This window comes from Nycticebus coucang, chromosome 9 (genome assembly GCF_027406575.1).
Source record: "Nycticebus coucang isolate mNycCou1 chromosome 9, mNycCou1.pri, whole genome shotgun sequence".
Classification (NCBI taxonomy): domain Eukaryota; kingdom Metazoa; phylum Chordata; class Mammalia; order Primates; family Lorisidae; genus Nycticebus; species Nycticebus coucang.
This window is the reverse complement of record NC_069788.1, coordinates 26,952,260-26,972,407: the sequence shown is the minus strand read 5'-3', so window position 1 is coordinate 26,972,407 and position 20,148 is coordinate 26,952,260. Positions and strand designations below refer to the sequence as shown.

The 20,148-nt window shown below is 44.8% G+C and overlaps 1 protein-coding gene across 8 annotated transcripts in view; it reads right to left on the bottom strand.

Moving 5' to 3' along the window:
- Positions 1–3,470: 3,470 nt before the first annotated feature.
- The window catches only part of ELOVL5 (ELOVL fatty acid elongase 5), an 85,834-nt gene continuing 69,156 nt past the window's right edge, over positions 3,471–20,148 (bottom strand). For all 8 annotated transcript variants that reach the window (XM_053601501.1, XM_053601499.1, XM_053601495.1 and 5 more), the window contains 5 exons: positions 13,485–13,562; positions 12,390–12,561; positions 10,227–10,351; positions 7,122–7,256; positions 3,471–5,672 (listed from right to left, as the gene is read on the bottom strand). In XM_053601501.1, the coding sequence (XP_053457476.1) occupies positions 5,529–5,672; positions 7,122–7,256; positions 10,227–10,351; positions 12,390–12,561; positions 13,485–13,562 (654 nt within the window). In that variant the 3' untranslated portion in view covers positions 3,471–5,528. The remainder of the gene's footprint in view (positions 5,673–7,121; positions 7,257–10,226; positions 10,352–12,389; positions 12,562–13,484; positions 13,563–20,148) is intronic.

The window sequence follows — 20,148 nt, the reverse complement described above, 5'->3', positions numbered from 1 at the left end:
TTCTCTGGGAACACTGTCAGAGGTTGCTTAAAAGTGCCCGCTTGGTTAAAACATTGTTCAATTCATCAATCAAGGGAAATCTACAGAGAACTCCCATTATTTGAAGAAAGAATGCATGTTGGTAATACATGTTGACATGGTTGTTTCTAAGCCTACACAGAATCCCACCCACGACTCCTTCCTTTACGTACCCCTGCAAGTGTCATCTATCTCTTTGGTGAGGGGGAACTTCCTGATGAAGGGTTGAGGCCTCTTCTGAATCTGCCCTAACTGACAGGTGACTCCCATCAGTTTGTAACTGATACCCACTGGGTCCCAGGTCCTGTGAGCATCCCCTCTGCTCCTCCCTGGCACTGCTGGGGAGGGGAGCAGGAGAGCAGGGTCCACTCTTTGCTTATTATACACAGCTCAGTCTTCTGAAAACCATACGATCAGATCTCTTCCACCACGTTATTGATCACTAGATACCACCCTGCCTGCTCCTGCAACTTCTGCCCTGAAAGTTGTCCATGACCTTAGACCAAGGGCCAAGTCCAGACACCCTATGCAAACTATGGCAAAAACAAGCCTGGTAACTTCTTCCATTTAGCTGAGTGCCATTAACATACTGGGGAAAGAGAGAAGATAAAGATCACAAAAATATCAGGGTGACAAAAAAGGATTTTAAATGTATGTCTGGAACAAGAACTAATGTCAATGTGCAATGCTAAAGAAGAATAAATAGCAAGCTACGGTAACCATATTTTGCTCCACTGAGGACAATAATCTCCAAATTAGAGTGCAGAGTGGCTGGGTGTGGTGGCTAATGCCTGTAACCCCAGGAAAGCCACAGTGGCAGGATTGCTTGAGGCCAGGAGCTCAAGGTTTCAGTAAGATATCACTGCACTCCAGCCTGGGCACAAGTGATGCTCTCTCTCTAAAAAAAAAAAAAAAGTCACTGTCCTATTTTCCAAAGGAGGAATAAAGTAAATTCTAAAAATAAAACTCTGGCAAAACTGGGAATATGGATGGAGAACATTTTGACTCCTAAGAATTGGTGATTTCTTCTCTAATTCAACAAAGAAAATGTCCTATCAAATTAACTTTCTCCCTCTTTTTTGGACAGGATTACTAGAGTTGCTAACCAGGGAAATAACGGAACAACAGCTTATAGTTGAAAGAGACCAGTGGGATGGGTTAAGCAGATCACAATCTTTATTATTATTATTATTTGAGACAGAGTCTCACTCTGTTGCCCAGGTTAGAACTTGCTGTGGCATTAGCCTAGCTCACAGCAACTTCAAACTCCTGGCTTCAGGTGATCCTCTTGCCCTAGCCTACCGAGTAGCTGGGACAACAGGTGCCTGCCACAATGCCTAGCTAATTTTTCTATTTTTAGTAGAAATGGGGTCTTTTGTTGCTCACTCTGGTCTGTAACTCCTGAGTGCAAGCAATCCTCCCACCTCAGCCTCCCTGAGGGCTAGGATTAAGGTATGAGACACCACGCTGGGCCCAGATCAGAATTTTTTTTTTGAGACAGTTTCACTATGTTGCCCTGGGTAGAGTGCTGTAGGGTCACAGCTCACAACCTCAAACTCTTGGGCTTAAGTGATTCTCCTGCCTCAGCCTCCAAGTAGCTGGGACTATAGGCGCCTGCCAGAATGCCTGGCTATTTTTCTGATGCAGTTGTCATTGTTGCTTAGCTGGCCTGGGCTGGGTTTGAACCTGCCAGCCTCTGTGTATGTGCCTGATGCCGTAACCACTGTGCTATGGGCGCCAAGCCAGCCAGAGTAGAATCTTCAAGGTAGCAATTGCCACTTAGTTATAGATGTAGTTCCAAGGTCCTTATATACATTTGGCATAGTAATCTGTTCAATCCTCATGACCCTATAATGTAGGGACTAACATAATTCCCATTTGGCAGATGAGAAAACTAAAGCAAAGTTAAAGCAATTTGCCTAAAGATGACACAAAATATTAACTGAGGCAATGTAGCCCCCAAGCTGTTCTCCTGTTTATGTTACACTGCCCTTCTACCATGAGCAGTGAGAATGCTAAAAATGGGGGAAGCAAGGAATTCTCCCTTTTTTGCACAGGAATGAGCAAAGTGCAGGAACACATGTGGCCTTACTATGCCCTCTTCCCCACTCAATCTCCCCAGGGGAGGAGGGAGGCTTTGTTGAGGTTGGGAGATACGACTGAACATGCTTTCTTGGCCTGCTAAGGTCATCAGGGTAGAATCTGCCACTGCAAGGGGAGCTTATAGGTTAAGATAGGTAAATTTAGGGCTAATGTTCAAAATATTTTAATAACCAATTCATCACCAGACCAACAATTAGAGCAACCATTATTGTGCCATAGTGCCAGTACTGCTAAGTTTGGGTCCACAGGCTTATCAGCCAGGGTGACGAGAGCTCTCTCACTGTGTCAGCTTCATCCAGTATTCTCAGTAGGAGGTGTGCTATTTTTGTTTCTGCTGGTCTGATTTCAGTGTCTTATTTTTTAAATTTGTTCTGGACTTAGAGGGGAAAAGACAGGGATATAATTAATTACTACTAACTCTCTAACAATCCTCTTGGCACCTTTTGGATAATATCCCAAATACTACACGCAATTTCAGGTGACATTTTTTTTTTTTTTTGAGATGGAGTGTCACTATGTCGCCCTCAGTTAGACTACTGTGGCGTCACAGCTCACAGCAACCTCAAACTCCTGGGCTTAAGCAATTCTCTTGCCTTAGCCTCCCAAGTAGCTGGGACTATAGGCACCACCACAATGCCTGGCTATTTTTTATTGCAATTGTCAGTGTTGTTTGGCAGGCCCAGGCTGGATTGGAACCTGCCAGCTCTGGTGTATGTGGCTGGCGCCCTAGCTTCGCAGCGACTTTTGCACTCTACAATGGCATAGTTCAGCAGTTCAAACACAAGACTATATGGTCTGCCAAGCCTGAAATATTACTTTTTTTCTTTGAGATAGAGTATCACTATGTCGCCCTGGGTAGAGTGCCGTCGTGTCACAGCTCACAGCAACCTCAAACTGTCGGGCTCAAGCGATTCTCTTGCCTCAGCCTCCCAAGCAGCAGCTGGGACTACAGGTGCCCACAACAATGCCAGGCTATTTTTTGGTTGTTCAGCAGAGGCCCGGGTCGGGTTCGAACCTGCCAGCTCTGGTGTATGTGGCTAGCGCCCTAGCCGCTGAGCTACAGGTGCCGAGCCCAAGACTGAAATATTTTCTATCTGAAAACCTTCTCAGGGTGGGATCAACGGAAGGCAGCAAAAAGGAGTGGGCTTAGAAGTAGGACGGTCAGTGGGGCCGCCTGGAGGAGGCAGAGCAGAGTATCAGAGTGGAACTCCCACCATGCCTTATGCAAATTTCATTATGTGCTAAGCAACAGTGTAAGCTTCCAAACAAGTTCTCAGAGGGTGAAGAAAGTGGATTTTCTCCAGTCTTTCAGAATCAGAACACATAAACAAAGTAAAACACAAGCATAAGTAATCAAAAATGTTTTAATGATTAATGTTGAGACACTATTTAACAGTGTGGGTATATCCAGATGAGCTAAGCACACTGACAGCACACTATAGAATGTTACAGTTTCTGTACTGAAATATGTAAAGACATCTGCAAATTAGTACCTAGGAATGAAGACAGACATTTATAAATATACACATTCTAGGTTTGATAAGGTAAATGTAAACAGATGTCAAGACTCCTTTCAAACAGAAAACCCACAAGACTAATAGGAGAACCACTGGCTCCCTATAATATGAATGTGCAAAATTAAAGCATGGTAAACTGATATTTACATAAATATCAAACCAACAATTAGTTTATACATTGTCAATGACCTTCTAAGATGCGTGATGAGTGGTTCGATAAATGTATTTTTACCCCAACAGAGAAGGTATTCAGAGGCTAAATCCTGACGCTTTAAAATGACACACGTAATAGTCCACATCTGTTTGACCACTGCCTCAAGTGTGAGAGACATGATTTTATGATAAGCAGTCTGCAGTCTGTTATTTTTAAACAAGACATTCTAAACAAATTTTTAGATTCTAAGCAGAAAAAAATTACAGGTACTATTAGATTTACATGGAACAAGTTAACTCTATCCGATTTATCAGTTCTCTTATGCTGTAGCTCTGTTTAATTTTACCTTAAAATTTTCTTTTTCTTTCTTTCTTTTTTTTTTTTGAGACAGAGTCTCACTTTGTTGCCCTTGGTAGAGCTCTATGGCGTCATAACTCACAGCAACCTCTAACTCTTGGACTCAAGAGATCCTCTTGCCTCAGCCTCCCAAATAGCTGTGACTATAGGCACCTGCCACAACGCCCGGCTATTTTTTAGAGATGGGGGTTCACTCTTGTTCAGGCTGGTCTCAACTCCTGAGCTCAAGCAATCCACCTGTCTCAGTCTCCCAAAGTACTAGGATTATAGGTGTGAGCCACTGTGCCCAGGCTTACTTTAATATTTTTTAAGGTTCTTTATCTCCCCTTTGTTAATTTTGGTAAACTAGGCACATTTTAAAAGGAAGTTTGTGTCAAAACAGACAGCAGTACAGAAATCAGTTCAAAATTGGACGCTGGAAACCAGTTTCTCACTGCCTATGTATCTGATACTGTCAAATGATAAGGATTCAATCTCTTCTGAAAAGTATACATCTTCTCTTGCACTGGTGGAAAGCAAAGCAGACTTTTTGTTTTCTGTATAAAAACACTTAGCACTTGGAGAGAAATTAAAAAATGGCCTACTCACTCTACACTCTTCCTAAAATCTTGAGGACAAAGAATATATATTTAAGTTTCATCAAGACTGCTTTAGAGCCCTCTCCCCTTTTTTACATTATTAATAGTGGCACTCAAAATAAAAAAATAAGATCTGTTAAAAAGTTAAACTGACTGTTCCACTAGATTTGAGTCAGCCTGATTCAAAGCCAATATTATAAAACTGAAGGTGCCGTTTCTGATTTCACATCTACAAGTCACTTGAAATTATATGTCACACGCTAGTTTCATAAATCACGGTCTTTGATTTTTCTAAACAGAGTTATCACAAGTGAATACAAACTTGAAACATACCCTAATTTAAATTAATAAGCTTTTGGCCCTGCTTTTTAAATTTTAAGGCATGTGTGTTTCTCTACTGTAACAACATTGTACAAATTTACATTTACAATCACATGCATGATCTACAGTAAAAAAAAAAAAAGTTTGGATTACAGTGTTTTTAAATTGTGAATCACAATTCAGCACCTATCATGTTATAACTAATAAGGCAACAGCAGTGTTGTATACTACAACAATACTCCCTTTCCACAGTCTAGCGCAGGGTGGAGGTTGATAAGAGCCCAGAAATGTTAGAAATCTTAATCTACTTGTATAATCTGTATATGTTTTCTAAGGGTTTTGAACTGATGAAAGGGGTCCTACATGAGTCACACTAGTGTAGGCTGGACTAGTTACAGCAGCTGTTAATGAGCATCGGGCACAACTCGTATTGTGCTTACAATCAGATGACGTGGTTTGGAGGTTTTCAACTCTTGGATTTCAATCCTTCCTTGGCTTCCTTGGCTTCACATTGTTTTCCAGGTAAGAAAAGCTGTTGGTGTGTCCGTTCGCAGCAGCCACGGACCCGTTCTGGTGGTCCTTCAGGTGGTCTTTCCTCCACGAGGCCCCCTTCCTGTTGTAGGTCTGAAATGCACAGGGGCGGATGGTAGCCACATGACTAGGAGGTAGTGTTCATTCTGGGCAGCTTTACTGGGAATTGCCTCCCTAATCTTAGGCTTCATTTCCTTTTATGATCAAATTTTACCAAGAGGAAACTTTATGGGTAAGTAACCATAACCAAATTTTTTTTTTTTTTTTTTTCCAGTTTTTGGCCGGGGCTGAGTTTGAACCCACCACCTCCAGCATACGGGGCCAGCACCCTACCCTTTGAGCCACAGGTGCCGCCCCAAATGAATAAATTCCTTTTTTTTTTTTTTTAAGCAGTTCTGGCCAGGGTTGGGTTTGAACCCACCACCTCTGGCATATGGGGCTTGCGCCCTACTCCTTGAGCCACAGGCTGCGCCCCATAACCAAATTTTTTTGCCACTGCTTGCAATCACTCTTTCATTTTCTTGAGGCTTGTCTTAGGTAAGTTCACTGAGTGATAGGTGACAGGAGAAATAACTATTTGAAACATTGCACCGAAACTTTAACTTACACTTTACTCTGCCTTTTTAGTATCTAGATGGCAGAGGACAGGGGTTAAGTGGCCAAATTGTTCCCCCTCCTGGCAGAGGCTCTCTTGACACTCACATCCCTTCATTTCAAAATTTCCTGTTTGCCTCAGTGACAATTTCAGTCCTCATGTACAAAGTGCTATGCTGCAGGAGGCAGTCAGAGCAAGCATGGGTCCGGCTCTATTGGGTTCTGGCCATACACCTTCCTGGTGTATGTCCCACAGCGCAGCCACACCACGAAGCCCAGCAGCACATGACCTCAACCCAAGTTCAACACACCACATACACGTGCCTGTGGGCACAGGGGAGAGAAGCAGCTGAGCTAGGACTCCTGGCCTCTGTCCTTGCGTCTTCCTCAAATCAGTGGGCAGTATGGCCGCCAGGCCCTGCTAAAGAAGCAGAGGCCCACGTCACCCAAGGGTGACAGGTGGCAGGAGAATAAGCAGTGGCTGCAAAGTGGTCAGGCTCCCCCGGAGATAGTCTGCCTGTGTGGACCTTTCTGTGAGCAGAAACCTACATCATGCATCACGTGCCTGGGAAACAGCTGAATCCCCAAACTTGAGCAGTAAATGTATAAGAAAACTGGGGAAAAAGGGCAGGTCTCTATATGTAAGGACTGTGACAGAAATTGCTTCTGAAATTTCAATTAGCCACAACGTTCAGCGTAGTAGGGCTCAGAGAAGCATTGTAAGATCCTGCTGAACAGTTCCGCACTTCCTGTGTGAACCCCAACACTCCCCTGCCTGGGATCTAGAACAGATTTTATGGTCTTCTAGTTAGCTGGAAGCCCTTGAAGGCAGGGCGGCCCTCTTCACTGTGACTCCAGTGCCTGGCACCAGAAGGAGAGCCACAGGTCCCTGTTAAATGAACAGACGAGGGCCTTTGCTGGTAGAGACCCAGCGAAGGGGAGACTCACCTGAATATAGAAGTTTGTGAAGAGAGCAATCAGGGAAATCATGTATCCGATCTGGAAATACAACCAACCGAGAGGGAATGTGCACGGCCAGATGACCCCACAGCTGGTCTGGACGATTGTCAGCACAAACTGAAGCTGATGAAGAAAGGGACACGGCTGAGCAGGGACAGCAGCTCCCATGTCAGATGGACTTTTACCCAGCAACCCCCAGTTTCTGAATAAACATCTAAGAACCTTCCTACAAGCCACTGCAGTCATTTCATAAACCTGATGCGTACACTTGGTTTATCCCAGATTTTGTTTGTCCTATAGATACAGATCTTCCCTCTCCTGTGCAAGACACTTAAACTCCCTTCTCTAAAATTCAAGGCCACCTTATTGAGAGATGCAGGGTTTTTTGCTTTGTTTTAAACATTTTTTTTTAATGAGAGGAAGGAAGGGTGAGGGGTGTTTTGTTTATAGGAAACCGATGACCTCACTGCAGGATGTATAATCTGGCTGGATACTCCCTACTCCTGAGCCATCCATATACTCTCCTGGTTTGGTGAAGGCTCATGAATAAATTTAAACTATTACTGGCAAACAATGTGAAAGTCCATAGAGTATTTCTGATGAGTAAACCTTGAAAAGCATGTGAACTGCTAGAAGAAACAGGGAAAAGGTGTTAAAGTAAGGTGTGGACACTGAAGATTTGCATCTCCAGGAAGATAGCAACAAAGGGCTGGGTTCTGGCCACCCTCTTTCTGGCAACTCTAATGGTTTCTATAGCTGCTGCTTTTTTTTTTTTAAAGTGACAAGGTCGCACTATCTATGTTTCCCTGATCTGGACTTGAACTCAAGTGATCCTCCTGCCTCCGTCTCCCAAGTAGCTGGGACTACAGCCATGAGCCACTATACTCAGCTTTTTTCCCTTCTCTTTTATAACATTAGTACTCTGAGTTGAGAAGTAACTGGGAGTGGTACTTAAAATAAATCCTGACAAACTGGTAATCCTCTATCTCAAAGCAGCTCCTCCGGTCTGTTCCTTTAAACTCTGCTCCTGCCTGGGCCACAGTGGTGCGGTACAAATCGATCTCCACATCATTTCTCAGGTATAACAAGGAGGTTAAAGAACAATTTCCCTTCCTCACAGATGGGTGAGAAAAAATTAACAAGGGCTGTATAGCAGCTGGCAGAAAGGTGATAATGAAATGACAAACACGTAAGTAGCTAAGATTTTTCTCAGATCCTTTTTTCCTCCAAATTGTTATTTTTAAGTACTGAAAAAGCACAGTTCACTCAGAGGAATCTAAATCAGCTTGGTTTGTTTAGAAAAACAGGTTGATAAGGGCAGGGTGAGGGGTTAATCTGCACCCCTCAGTCAGCTAGTTTTGGCCTACTGCCTCAGTGTCCCCATTGATAAACTAGGGACGGTAACATGAGGTCAGGCTACTGGATTGATCCACATAAAACTGCTTACTTGGCAGGAGTGCCCAACACGCAGTGAACACTTAAATGTCAGTATGTAACACGAGCACTGGTAGTTCAGTAGCTAATGAAAGAATTCACGAGGGGAGAGGAATTTGGGTCTACAATGTACTGACAACTGGGGAAGGCTTACGAAGGGATAGGAAGAAATAACCATTAGGTGCACAGTGAACTGTGACATCTGAAGCAGAGCGGTGTCGCCTCTTCCCAACAGGTGCTCCACTACCCAAGGCCTAAGGGCTATCACCCAGCACCTGCCTTGGCAAGTACACTTGCTGCCTAATCAGCTCCAAGCACCCCAGACACGTGCTACTTACTCCACAGCTCCTTCTGCAGCTCCTGGGACACAGATAAGCAGTGTCCACCTGGGATTACAGACTCTAATTAGGACACCTGTGTATATACAGAGGGTGCAAAAAAATGTACGTGCAGGGCGGCGCCTGTGGCTCAAAGGAGTAGGGTGCCGGCCCCATATGCCAGAGGTGGCAGGTTCAAACCCAGCCCCAGCCAAAAACTGTGGAAAAAAAAAAAAGTACGTGCACATATTTTAATAAAGGAAAAAACTGTATGGACATTCTAAGTCACATTTGACTTCCGCAATTACAAAAGATACAAGATACAATATACAAGATAACAAATGTTATTGGTATATATTGAATATTATAATTCTTAAAGTTTTTTCCTTTCTTAAACATGTATCTACTTTTTGGCACCCTCTGTACACACACGTGCATATGTGCTATACACAAACTAAGAGCAAAGAGCTGATCTTGAAGTCAGGAAATGAGATTCTAGTCCACTTTCTTCGATTCTAGCTGTTATGTCCCTGGGCACAGTTTTACCATCAATTAAAAGTAAGAAAATTTGCCAGAGAAAGACCCTGTCTCTAAAAATTGCCAGGTATTGGCATGGGCACCTACAGTCCCACCTACTTGGGAGGCTGAGGCAAGAGGCTCACTTGAGCCCAAAAGTTTGAAGTTGCTGTGAGGTATGATGTCATGGCACTCTACCCAGGGTGACAAAGTGAGACTGTCTCAAAAAAAAAAAAAAAAAAAATTCTGTTTCGACTCTATCCAAGTAAACATAAAAGATGTAACGTCTCAATCGTTTCTTATGGAGTTGATACACATTCTTCTTAGTAAAGTATCTCAAGAATGGAAAAAAAATATCGCACTCAATACTGATATGAAACCAATACATAAACTACATGCCCACAGGAAAGAAAATCACAAGTGTAGTCTAACATGCAGTTAGTATAGGTGGGGAGAGGAGAGGGAGGGGAGAGGAAGGAGGGGCAGGGAGGAGGAGGGAGGGTGACCAGGAGGATCTCAGCTCATGTGCACAATGTGAAGGTGTTCACACGCCCCGTGGGTGAAGGGCTCAACTACAACTTGAACTTTACCTTAGAATTGAAAACAATATAATGTAAACATTTGCACCGTCATATTAATTTGAAATTTAAAAAAAAAAAAAAAAAACAGGAAAATTTCCTGATCTGCCTAGTTCAAGAAGTGTGATTAGATCAAATGAGAAGGGTGGAAGAGGGCCACGTGAGATGCTATTAAACACCAACTAAGCCGGGAAGAGGTCCGCGTCCACCAGGGAGCCGGTCCCGGGGACAGAGGCCGAGGCACTCACCAGCTGCCCCTGAGTGATGTACTTCTTCCACCACAGGTACGGGCGCATGGAAGGGACTGAAGACAGGCCGTAGTAAGAGTACATGAGGACGTGGATGAAGCTGTTCAGGGTGGCACCAAAATAAGCTGCAGCAAAAGGGGATTAGGGAAGGAGGACGCATCAGTGCTTGATACATTATAGGTGGCAGAAAACATCCAAGATTCTTTTTGAATCAGAAAAAGAGCCGCTTTCCAACAGGGGCTGGCAAACACCGCAACAGTGGGCACTGTACAGATGCAGAACTCCCCGAGGCAGGCGGCCAGCAGGATGCTCCGAGCCCTGGCAGGGGTCAGCAGGGGCTCCCAGGTGGACATCTGACAACAGCAGCCCCGATGGCACCTGCGTCAGCACTTGTAGGCTTTGCTGCCAGAGCCCTCTCAGCTCCTGAGGCAGCCGCTTTTCTTTATGTGCACAACCATCTCAGATAGATTACAATGCAGGCCGAAAGAAAACATGCTCAAAGCTGGATGTTTCTACATATCTGCTGAGATCTAGAGAGGCCTCTGAAGTCACCTTCTAATTATTCCCCAGTACTGCAGTGCTGAGGTCATATATTTTTATGAATAGTAGAGTCCAGAGTCCAGGACCTTAGGGATGAAAGATCCATTTTAGCGCATGATTCTCAATTTCCAGCAGGACTACTGTTTTTTTTTTTTTTTCCTCCTTTTTTCTAGACACTCTATCTTCTTTCCTGATAGTCAACAACCAAACACAGCTATCTGGCTTCTCCCAGAGCAGTCAGAGGTCCACAAGGCTGATGCCAAGGAAGTTTCTAACCCCAGCTGTGATAGTAACTGTGACTTTGCGAAAGTCATGTCCATTCTCTAACTCAGTTTTTCCTGGGCCGGCCTAAAGTCGGTCCTCCTGCAAGTTCTCAGAGAACTGAAAGCACCCTTCGCACCAAGGAGGGGCATGTTTCTATTAGAGCTAGGTTGGCTAACGCACAGCTACGAGCTGTGATGGAAGGAGGAAGGGACCGAACACAAAGGCCCGAACTTGACCAACCCTTATGGGGCTTCAGTTTCCTCCCAAATTCAAAGGAGCTATATTTGCAAAGTGTTTTTCTAGTTCTAGAATTCCATCCTCTGTGAATCTGGGTGGGCTGAGGTAATTTTGGGCAGACAGTGTTCTCACAGAGGAAAAACATCCATCAATAGAACCAAAGGTTCTCAAATCCTTCATTGATGACAGGAGTTTTGATTGAAATGGTTGTTAAAACTCCTAAGCTGAACCTGAAGGTGACAATTTAATCTCCAAAACATATTAAGAGGCTTCAGACTACAGGAGTATTCCAAAAAGCAGGTGCAACCTTCTAGCATTTTTAATGAACTTTGGTGCTTGTCATAGAAGACCTTCTGATCTGATAACCATGCTTGATGGCACGAGAGGGTCACAGGATTCCTAGGACACAACTCAGTGAAATGTGTCCTTCACAGTCAGCTTCCTTCTGCAGCACTCAGCTGATGGAGCCCCTCCATCTCCAGGGCCTGCCCCTGTCAGGCAAACACCTTCTGCACCAGAGAAATGAGGAGTAGAAAGAGCCTGGAAGAGCCGCCCTCTGTGGCAGAGAACACTGTCCCCATTCTCTCTTTTCCCCAGACCCTGGGCACAAAGTAAGACCCATTTCTTGATATGCCCCTGACTGGTATCTCCCTCATCTACCCAATCAGCACAGAATGTTTAGTTTCCTAGAAAAGGTTTCATGTATATAGGCCACACAAACTATCATTAAAAGCAACTTGGAAGGCTGGGCGTGGTGGCTCACGCCTGTAATCTTAGCACTCTGGGAGGCCGAGGCAGGTGGATAGCTTGAGCTCACGAGTTTGAGACCAGCCTGAGCAAAAGCGAGACCACATCTCTGCTAAAAATAGAAAAACTAAGGCAAGAGGATCACTTGAACCCAAGAGTTGGAGGTTGCTGTGAGCTGTGACGCCATGGCACTCTACCCAGGGTGACAGCTTGAGACTCCGACTCAAAAAAAAAAGAAAAGAAAGCACCTTGGACACAAAGCTCAAAGGCTTGACCTAGAAACCTATAGAAACAGCACCTTATCTAACAGCCTCGGTTTCAACTCAGCTTCCCTATCCATACGTGTTCCCAAAGGTCCCCTCTAATAATACTCACAGTGGCCACAGGGGACCCAGTTCATCACAAACCACCAGATGTTTAGCATGGAGGCATGGTGGTAGACGTGTAGCACTGTGATCTGGTGGTTGTTCTTACGCAGGATGAAGAAGAAGGTGTCCATAAATTCAATCAGTTTGGAGAAGTAGTACCACCAGAGGACACGGATGATCTAAGGGGAAGGGCCAAAGATTTAAGGCTTATCCCGCATGCTTCTCTGGACTACCCCCTCTGGCACGTTTCACTACCATTCCAGAATCCAGTCTCAACTGGGAGAAGCCCAGGTGCCCCACTGGCTCTGAACATCCTTCAGCTGCCATGAATTTGGGTCACTCTATCCAGGTGCCTTTCACCAAAGAACATGACCAGGTGGGGCAGTGGGATGGGTTTGAACTGACAACAGAGAAGATTTCAACGAGCCCCTGACACCCTTCAAGACTCTAACAAAACAAACAAACAAAAAAAACCCCAGGAAGTTCAAGGCTTAAAATCTCCAAGGCTGTCTATTCCCAAAGGCCACCTGAAAAATGCTTTTGATTTCAGGGGCTGACGTAGGGCACAGAAGGAATGATCCGACCTGAGGCATAGAGGGAATCAGAAGCTGCAGCTGAGGTCCCTGCTCAATTAAGTATGTCAAACAGGTGCTTTACGGAAATGACTTCCCATGCTGCTGAGCTTCAACTGTCAGCCTTTGACATTAAAAAAAGAAAAATCATCTTAGAGTGGAAGTTGGACTCTATCTTTAATATCACTACTCAGATCACACGGAATGATTTTGAAAATTTAAGACATTGCCTTTATGATCCCATTTATGTAAATGTAACAGGAATACAGAGAAATGCATGTATCTTTTTCCTGTCAACTGTTAACAGGTGTTATTTATACGGAGAGGGATGCTTTCTCTTTCATTTTATACCTTTCATGCTTGTTCAAATTTTCATAACACTTGTACATATATATTGTCTTTTTACCTTTCTGAAAATGTCAATAGGAATTACCTTGGGCAGTGAGGTTATGGGCCATTTTGTCATTTGCACAATTTCTTTAAAAAACCAACACCTATATAAATAAATACATATATACATGAGACCATACCTTCGTATCTGATTCTCCTGCGCTGCGTGTTCCCTGACAGAAGAAGTTGTACCTGCCTTCCCATACTCCTGTTACTAACTAGAAGAGAGGAAAGAGCCAGTTACCAACAACATCAGCACCACATAAAGCCCTATTCAATTAAATGTCATTAGCTGCAGAATCTGTGAAAATTTACCTTGGCCTGTGCTGAGCAAGTTTGCTCTGAGAAAAAAAAAATAACTGCAGGCAAGTGTGAACAAAGGGCAAGTTTTAATGACTTGAGCCTCCATCTCAGGAGGGGTGGCCACTGTCATCGATTAAGTGGTGGGCCTGGGAGTCACACTGCCTCTTTGCAGAATCCTCAGTCTGTCATCCCTTGGTCCTATCCCAAGTGCCCAGACCCATCCGATCACAGGTTCCCCGTCCTGCCCCAGCAGCTTGGGGCTACTTTCCCTGAGCCAGCACTACTCAAACTTGAGTGTGCAGCAACTGAATTAACTGAAAGGCAAGTTAAAACCAGGATCCTGGCAGGTGTTTTTGAGGGCCAAGATTTTGTATTTCTAATGAATTCTAGGCAACACTTCTGCTGCTGATCTGGGGACCACACTTTGAGAACCACTGCTGTATGCAGAGGGATATTTAGTCCAAGTTCACCTTCTTCATTATCTCTTGTTGCTGTTGCATCATCGGGATCCCTGAATTAGACTGAGCAGACTGAGGAAATTGTGTCCAGACTCCATGAAGCACAGCAGATAGGGTGGTGTCACAGAGGACCCCAGAACTGGGGGGCAAGCTCTTTGCTATGGTCCTACAGTTATCACCAGCTCTCACTGAAGGGGCCTCAGTTTCCTCATTGGCACAAGGGAGGACCCACTCTAACAATCCAGACAGAAACCTCAGTCGGCCACCCCTGTGCTTCTCCACACTGTCCGTTCCAGATACCTAGGAGATGCAACCCTTTGTCTAAGTAAATCGTGGCTCGTCACTCCTCCTCAGCTTTCTCCTGAAGCCTAGGGCCACTTTATGTTTTCCTGGTGACCACATAGTGACAGCTGGGGAGAAAGCTGAGGTGACTTGCCTGACCTCATCCTAGACCTAGCAAAAGGAACTGGCCACTGGTCCTCAAAGTGGGTTCCCCGGTGCAGCAGCAGCAGCATCATACAGGAACTTTTAAGAGATGCACATTTATGGCAGGGCGAGGTGGTTCACACCTATAATCCTAGACCTCTGGGAGGCTGAGGCAGGTGCATTGCTTGAGGTCAGGAATTTGAGACCATTCTGAGCAAGAGAGAGACCACATCTCTACTGAAAATAGAAAAACTACAGGCAGCGCCCATAGCTCAGTGGTTATGGCACTGATCACATGCACAGAGGGTGGCAGGTTCGAACCTGACCTGGGCCAGCCAAACATCAATGACAACTGCAACAAAAATAGTCAGGTGTTGTGCTGGGAGCCTGTGGTCCCAGCTACTTGGGAGGCTGAGGCAGGAGAATCGCTTAAGTCCAAAAAGAGTTTGAGGTTGTGAGATGTGATGCCATCGCATTCTACCGAGGGCAATATAATAGACTCTTGTCAAAAAAAAAAAAAAAGAAAAGAAAATAAAATAGAAAAACTAGCCAGATGCGGTGGCAAGTGCCTATAGTCCCAGATCTTTGAGCGACAGAAACAGGAAGGTCGCTTGATCCCAGGAGTGAAGGATGCTGTGAGCTAGGCTGACACCATTGTAGCCCAGGTGACAGACAGTCTGTTCCTCCACCTACCAAAAAGAAGAAATGCACATTCATGAGTCTACCCTACACCTTCAGAATCTAAAACTCTGAGATTAGACCATCATCAAGGCAGGGCCTCAGAATCCTGGATGTCAGACCCCTCTGAGAATCTAAGGCTATGGTTTTCAAAGTGTAGTCCCCAACCAGCAGCATCAACACCATCCAGGAACTTGTTAGAATTCTAACACTCCTAGGCTCCACTCCCAGACGTGCTGTGTCAGAAATCTGTGGGTTTGAAGCCTAGCCCTGTGCTTTAACAGGTGATTTTGAGGCAGCCAGAGTCTGAAAATCATTTCCTTAAAGCTGTGGTTCCTATTTTAGCTGCATAACAGAATCATCCTGAGAGTTTTTAAGAATCTCAAAGGCCCACCCTGCCTTTTTGTTTGTTTGTTTTTAACAAAGCTCAAGATATCAATGTGTAACTAGGATTGGGAACCACCGGCTTTGTGCTCCTAAATTTCAAATAAGAAATGGTTGACCTACGAGTAGCATTTTAGAAAAGATGTAACTCGTAGAGCTACATGACTCAAGAGCCTTCTGGGTACACTCCCCAACTATCCTTGAACACAAGAGTTTAGCTTGGTGAGCAACACAGATTCCCTGGAGGGAACAGCAGGTGATTACAATATATAATAGTATCCCCACCCTGACCTAGAAATAAATGCCAAAATTGGGTGTAAATGCTGCATTCACATTGAGCTTCCTGCCCACTATCTGATTTTTCTTTTGTTAACTTACTTTGAGCTGTTAACTTTCTTCTGCTTTGTCACTTTCTATGTATAAAAAAGTATTAAGAATTAACAGAGTTTTCAAGGCCAAAAAAATAGCATATTTTGTGATGAGAAGAGCCACAGGCCAGGAGGAAGATGTGAATGCCAGGCTGGGCACTCAAGGCAAGCCAGCTAATCTCCCTAGGCCTTCACTGTTTTCACATTAAGATGATAAAGGTGGACTAAATTATCTATAAAGAGCCTGTTTCAGTTTTACTCGTTTCTTTTAAAATTCTTATGATTTCATACTTTAAGTATTTTTTTTATTATTAAGTCATAGCTGTGCGTTTCGTTTTTTTTTTTTTTTTGAGACAAAGCGTCACTCTATTCACCCTGGGTAGAGTGCCGTGGTATCACAGCTCACAGCTCCAACTCCTGGGCTTACGCGATTCTCTGGCCTCAGCCTCCCAAGTAGCTGGGACTACAGGTGCCTGCCACAATGCCTGGCTATTTTTTGGTTGTAGTTGTCATTGTTGTTTGGCAGGCACGGGCTGGATTCCAACCCACTAGCTCTGGTGCATGTGGCTGGCACCTTAGCTGCTTGAGCTACAGGCGCTGAGCCCAGTTTTGTCCTTTTCAACTGGAATGCTCTCTGTGCCCATGTATCACCAAATCCAGCTCTCAGAATCTTACTCATCCTTCAAAATTCAGTTAAATTCTTTTTTCTTCGTGACTGCTCTCTCGAGCACTACTGCTGAAGTCCGTTCTTCATTGAGGCTCACTCCTCCATGATGATAGTTACTGGCTCCCTTTAAGCCCTTTGTTTTTTTTTTTTTTTTTCCCATTTTTTTTTTTTATTGTTGGGGATTCATTGAGGGTACAATAAGCCAGTTACACTAAGCCCTTTGTTAAGGGTCCGTCTGGGCACCTCTGTAAGCTTTCAAAGGATGTGGACCAGGACTCACAGGGAGCTGCTACACAAGAGGTGCTAAGCAAGTATTTGAGAAACTAATTTGAGAGTTCAAGGAACCCTATTCCTTTCCTCCAAATCTAGGCCTGATGTTTCATTTGCAGCAAGAAAACGTAAAGAGAGCTTCATTTCATTTCTGCTTTTCGAATGGAGAAATTAAAATATCAGAAAGTATTTTTTTTTTTTTTTTTTTGTCGAGACAGAGTCTCACTATACTGCCCTCGGGTAGAGTGCCGTGGCGTCACACGGCTCACAGCAACCTCTAACTCCTGGGCTTAAGCGATTCTCTTGCCTCAGCCTCCCAAGCAGCTGGGACTACAGGCACCCGCCACAACGCCCGGCTATTTTTTTTTTTTTTTGTTGCAGTTTGGCCGGGGCTGGGTTTGAACCCGCCACCCTCAGCATATGGGGCCGGCGCCCTACTCACTGAGCCACAGGCGCCGCCCGATCAGAAAGTATTTTAATGAGGCCTGAATTTGATGGTATTCATCTGAATTCTGTTCAAACTCCACACTGGGGATATGGAAATTCTCCAATATCCCTGGCTACAGGAGATAAATACTAATTTAATACATGAAGAACCAAGGCCCAAATTAAAGTTTATTCATCTAAGAACCTCACCAAACCTCCATAATTGGGCTAGTACTGGAGGGCAGAGTGCTGCTCTTTCCATCAGAGGGCAACAGTGCATCTATGGGTTGTGGACCCCGGAGGCTCTTCAGTCCCATAAGGAACACATCAGAGGAGACAATGCTCTCGTCAAAGTCACATGGGCCACCCTTCCTTCAAGGGCTCAGGCCTGGCCTCTTTCCAAAGAGCCGCTTTGGTCAGTTCTCTGGAAATTCATCGAGCTGGCTGTAAGCAGACACCACAGGGTGACAGGGCCCAGGAGGTAAGACAAGATGAGGCATAGACACAGGCAGGCATCTACCCTGGGTTTCTGCGAATTGGCTCGAAAAGGGGCAAGTCTGTACTACAGTGAAAAAGCAGGCTATGACAAACAGCTTGCCACTACCCACACAGTTCTCCACACCACCTCCGACTCCAGAACAACCAAGGGAGCATTGTTACTGAGGCCTTTTTCCAAGAAACAAAGATGAAGACAGTACCACCCCTAAACCATATGTGTTTTTTCCTTCCTGAGAGTACAGCGAACCTTCATTAGGCCCAGAGCACGCGGAGAGCTATAATTAAAACCGAGCTAAAAGCTTTTTTTCTCTCCTTCTGAGACAAATTCAATAACCAGCGGTGGCTTTGTGCATCTTTTCACTGAAAGAAGGAAATTGAGGCAAGTATCACACAGCTGGGTGTGGATGATGCAATTCATGGAGTGAATCATTTTTAATGTGAGAGCTCACTTCTCCCATCTAACCACACTTAACCACAAACAAGGTGCAGCCTTTAGCACAATAATCATTTTCCATGGCACTTTTGAGAATGCTACCAAAGTCTCTTGAGAAACAAGGTCATTTGAAAGGCTTAAAGAATAAAAAAAACATCATCCTTGGTGGCCCTTATCAGTCACTCACCCCAATATCCCGATGTCAGAGCAACCAGATAACCTCTTTCCAAAGCATGGCTGCTTTTAGAGATAAGAGCTTGATGAGCTGTGTGCTTCCTACCCCCCAAGCAGAGAAGGAGTGAAAGGTAGTGAGACAGACAATCCGCACTTGAATTCTACTGTGTCACGGGACCCCCCTGGGCACCTCTCCCCGCAACACCACCCAGAGTATGGAGGGTTGACACTTTTCACTGCTCTCATTTTTTTTTTTTACATGAGTCTTGAGTATGCATTTTTGTAGGTCTGGTATAAGCTCATATTTTTAATGAAAAAACAGAGATGAAGAAGTGATATGGGTGACCCAAGGTCACACAGCTTCTTGTGTACTCCTGACTCTCAGTCCAAATGCACCTAACTAGCAGTTCTTGACCTTCTTCATCTGCTTTTAAATCCTTAGTGAGGGGCGGTGCCTGTGGCTCAAGGAGTAGGGCGCCGGTCCCATATGCTGGAGGTGGTGGGTTCAAACCCAGCCCCGGCCAAAAAAAAAAAAAAAAAAATCCTTAGTGAGAACATAATGGGATGCTCCATCCACGAAGAGGTCTGTGGAAGAGGAGACTTCTAGTTGCATCTTTTTCTTCAGCAGATGTCTGGTTTAAAATTAACCATCAGCTACTCCAAATTTAAAAGTACCTATTTCCTTTAGCATTTAGCTGGCCAATCTTGGCAGCACTGTCATGGAACAGGGCCAGGTGAAAGCGTTTTTTTTTAAAAGTGAGATAGAATCTCGCTGTCACCAGGCTGGAGTGCAGTGACGCAATCATAGCTCACTGGGGCCTCAAACCCCTGGGCTCAAGATTCTCCTGCTTTAGTTTCCTGAGTAGCCAGAACTACAAGTATGTGCCACCATGCCCGGCTAGCAATGGGGGTATCACTATGTTGCCCAGGCTGGTCAAAACTCTGAACAAGCAATGCTCTCACCATGGCATTCCACACAGCTGAGATGACAGGTGTGAGCCACCATGCCCAGCAACATGTGTGTATTTTCTTTTTAAGCAACATACAGCTTTTTAATTTCAAATACTTCACGCCCGAAGTGTAAGGACGGCCATTAAGATATTTTCACACCCACGACCTCTTCAAGTGTTTTTTTGTTCTCCTTTTGACAAGGAACACCTTTGGGTTATACTGAATGTAATACTCTTGGCTAAGTCATAAGGACAGGCGCACACTTGAGAAGTCTTTAGAACAAAGCACAAAGAAACAGTTTGTCCTCAGCCCAACCTGAAATGGGTGTGTGGCATTTTCCCTGAACCCTGCTTTCTTCAGCTAGCAGTCATTTTTCTCTCACTATTCAGGCCTCCCAGAACTTTCTCCCATAGGAAGTGGATGGTAGTTATGCAACGAGCATTAAATAAGTGAGCCCAACACTGGGCGTAAGGTAGGCACTTCATAAGCCTTTGCTAAGATTTTAGCCAAATGTTCAATATTTCTGCTTCCGGGCGGCGCCTGTGGCTCAGTCGGTAAGGCGCCAGCCCCATATACCGAGGGTGACGGGTTCAAACCCGGCCCCGGCCAAACTGCAACCAAAAAATAGCCGGACGTTGTGGCGGGCGCCTGTAGTCCCAGCTACTCGGGAGGCTGAGGCAAGAGAATCGCTTAAGCCCAGGAGTTGGAGGTTGCTGTGAGCCGTGTGAGGCCACGGCACTCTACCGAGGGCCATAAAAGTGAGACCCT